Source organism: Opisthorchis viverrini (assembly GCF_000715545.1).
Source record: "Opisthorchis viverrini unplaced genomic scaffold opera_v5_25, whole genome shotgun sequence".
In the NCBI taxonomy this organism is placed as follows: domain Eukaryota; kingdom Metazoa; phylum Platyhelminthes; class Trematoda; order Opisthorchiida; family Opisthorchiidae; genus Opisthorchis; species Opisthorchis viverrini.
In genome coordinates this window covers 1,609,138-1,612,097 of record NW_008751681.1, presented here as the reverse complement: position 1 = coordinate 1,612,097, position 2,960 = coordinate 1,609,138, and the positions used below count along the sequence as shown (strand labels likewise).

Genomic DNA, 2,960 nt, shown 5'->3' with positions numbered 1-2,960 from the left:
ATATATATATATATATATACTGTCAACTGAACCAGTTGAAAACTCACCATAGATTCTCAATCACCAGTTCTGTTACTTCTGTCGTGTGTACATATTGTTTTGAAAGCCAGCAGGTGTAGACCGAGTTGTTACCATCAGACCATAACGTGCGGAGTCTATTTGGTTGGGAATCTGGGATGAATTCCCCAACAGAATGTAAAACTACACGTGCTTCTTCACCGGATCCTAAAACAAGTTAAAAAGAACGCGCTGGGAAGGTTGTACTAACCAGTTTGCAAGAGATACAAGAATTCTCTGTTCCTATCAGCACTAAGACAATGGCTATGATGCTGACCGGCCCCATGGATTGATGCCCAACTCACCTTTTAGCCGGAATTTACGATGCATTCCGTTGTCACATATCAGAACAAGTTCAGTTTCGTTCGTCCCCAAATTTACTGGATTGAAGCAAAGATCTATTTCCACTTTGGCGTTGACGTTTAGGTGGAAACAGGCAGGTTTGAGACTGAATGCATCAGCTTCTAGGCTGTTTGAATTTTCAACGGTTGTGAATTGTTCCTTTATGCGTATCAAATGGAGGGATAATGGATAGTTTTAAATACATTCATAATTGAGAGAGAGGAAAAATGATGATTTTGATGTCAATGGTGACGTTCACGTTCAAAAGGATGAACACAGCTGTGCTGTTATTTGAAGAAAAAAAAAGGTAGTCAAACCTTCACGCGAGGTCAGAACCAACCTCTTCGCTGGCAACGGACTTTAGCAGTCAACAAGGCTGCATAGACTCTATTCGCCCACGCAACCCAACTGATCGATACGCTGAGCAGTTCCGCTCGTGACAAGCACTTAGGACGTTTACTTTGTCTTAAATTACGAGAAATCACGTGCCTATCGTTATACGTTTCCCTTACTAGCCCGATAATGACAAGAATTACTAATGAGTAGTTTCCTTTATGAAAATATACTGCGATATCTCGAATATCGTGCCAACTGAATCATGAGGCGGCCTGTGTGCAGCACATTCAGCTGGAAGATATCATAAACGAGAGATTCAATCGAGTATCCCGTGAAACCAAATTGATTTGCAAATGAGTGTATTTCTCGAAGAAGTACTTAGAATTATTTGTTCGATTTCTCTAGAGTGCCCTTTTCATCCGACACATTTAGGATGAAAATTTTACCAGCACGCCCTTTTATTGGAAACCACTAGATCACTGTGCAATTAAACAGTTCGTCTTTGTTGATGTTGACGGTTTAACCGCTGAACTTAGAAGAAAAGGGTTTTTGAACTCTGATTTCCACTTCACTTCTTACTTTTTCGTCTCCCACCATCTTTTCCAATATGTTATCTCTGTTTTTTTTCATCCACTGGAATGACGATACTTGCTTCCGTCATTTAATCACATCAATTCCAACGCTTTACAACAGTTTCAATCCAACGATAAAAGGAGTACACACTACTGGAAACAATTTCAATACTGTTTCCTGAATAACCGAAAGTATTGCAAATACCTAATAGGATGACAAACGAGAGACTCTTCTTAAAATTTAGCAGAACGCCCATCTTCTACAGGGGTTAATTAAAGTATGAAGTGAATATATTCACAGGCGTGTATATTCCACCCACTATAGTTCAAAACCTCGATTTTTATAGATATATTCACCCGTTTAAATTACCTTCGAAGTGGAGAAAGTTGGAGTAGGTTGAAAAGATCTACCCTGGGATATTTAAAATATACCTTTTGAGTAAACCAAAATTAACATCAGCGCACAATAGAAAAGGTTTGGGAAAACACGTCAAGTCAAATACCCTTAGTGCGGAAGAAATGAGTGACATTAGAGCTGGAGCTCAAACCCGAAACAGTTATGAGTCCTCAAAAACTGAGCTGTAGCATATGATTCGCTGAGTCATTCATATTCACTTGGACTGCATTATCTCACCACCAAACGAGTCAATAATCAAAGTTAGTCGCTGGTGGGAATTTCACAACTGGACAGTATACACAATTGCAAAATTATCTAACAAGCATTATTTTCAAAATGATGTCACATGGTGAAGAATACAAAGCAGTTGAAGGACTGACGACGAAAAATAACGCGAGTAAAACGGCGGACGTACTGCACATGTTAATCTTGCTTGAGTAGACCTGACACTGCTCTAGTGCGATTTTTTGGTGAAACTAAATCGACGAAGTGAATCTGCCATTATGGAAACTGCTGGACATAGAGCTCCAGACATCGAATATGTAGTGCTTGCATGAAGTCCTCGACTTAAGCTGGATGTGGCCAAATTATCGGGTTTGAATATACGATGTGATCAAAATGCGCAACGATCAATGTTTGGCGTTCCAGACAGACCAAACATCTTTCGACTACTCGCACATTACAATTCAGTTGTTTGACGGCTCACAGGAATAAAAAAGAATCCAAAAGCGCTACTCTAACCCTAACACGAGGCCCACCAATCTTGTCGTCAACACCAGTAGTTAGGGACATTTTTGGCAAAAGCAAATCAATTTGACTACTCATATTCTGTCACATCACTGTGAGTTTTGTATTACTTCGAATTTCCGCAGACCGAGGTTTTCATATGCATTGTAGCTCTTTGGACTCATTATAATAAATCGGCCAGATGCATCAGCTTCCTTGTTTTTAAGCTCCAAATTGACACGAATTGTTTTCTTGCTTCCGAGTAAACACGATCCGAAAGAGTAAAGCTCTGACACTGTGGGTGGGTGGGGAGGCAAATGGAAGGAAATAGCAAAATCAGTGACGAGGACATAGACACTGATGGCACAAGTTCTTTTCCGCATTATCGGAGCCAACTCTGTGGAAGACGTAAAATATGTCTAAAAATGTGTATTACTGACAGGAAATCAATTGCCAGTCGTTAATTTGTTTCTTCTTTTAAACTAAAGCAGCCGCTAAGGCAAAGTGATTCTATCATTGTTGCGCCTATC

At 39.9% G+C, this 2,960-nt stretch overlaps 1 protein-coding gene across 1 annotated transcript in view; it reads right to left on the bottom strand.

Annotated features, from left to right (window-relative positions):
* Positions 1 to 558, bottom strand: part of T265_12937 (hypothetical protein) — a gene marked incomplete at both ends in the record, with an annotated part of 55,218 nt that extends 54,660 nt beyond the window's left edge. Inside the window, 2 exons of the mRNA XM_009166371.1 lie at positions 48 to 225; positions 363 to 558. Of these exons, the coding sequence (XP_009164635.1) occupies positions 48 to 225; positions 363 to 558 (374 nt within the window). The remainder of the gene's footprint in view (positions 1 to 47; positions 226 to 362) is intronic.
* Between the last annotated feature and the right edge of the window lie 2,402 nt (positions 559 to 2,960).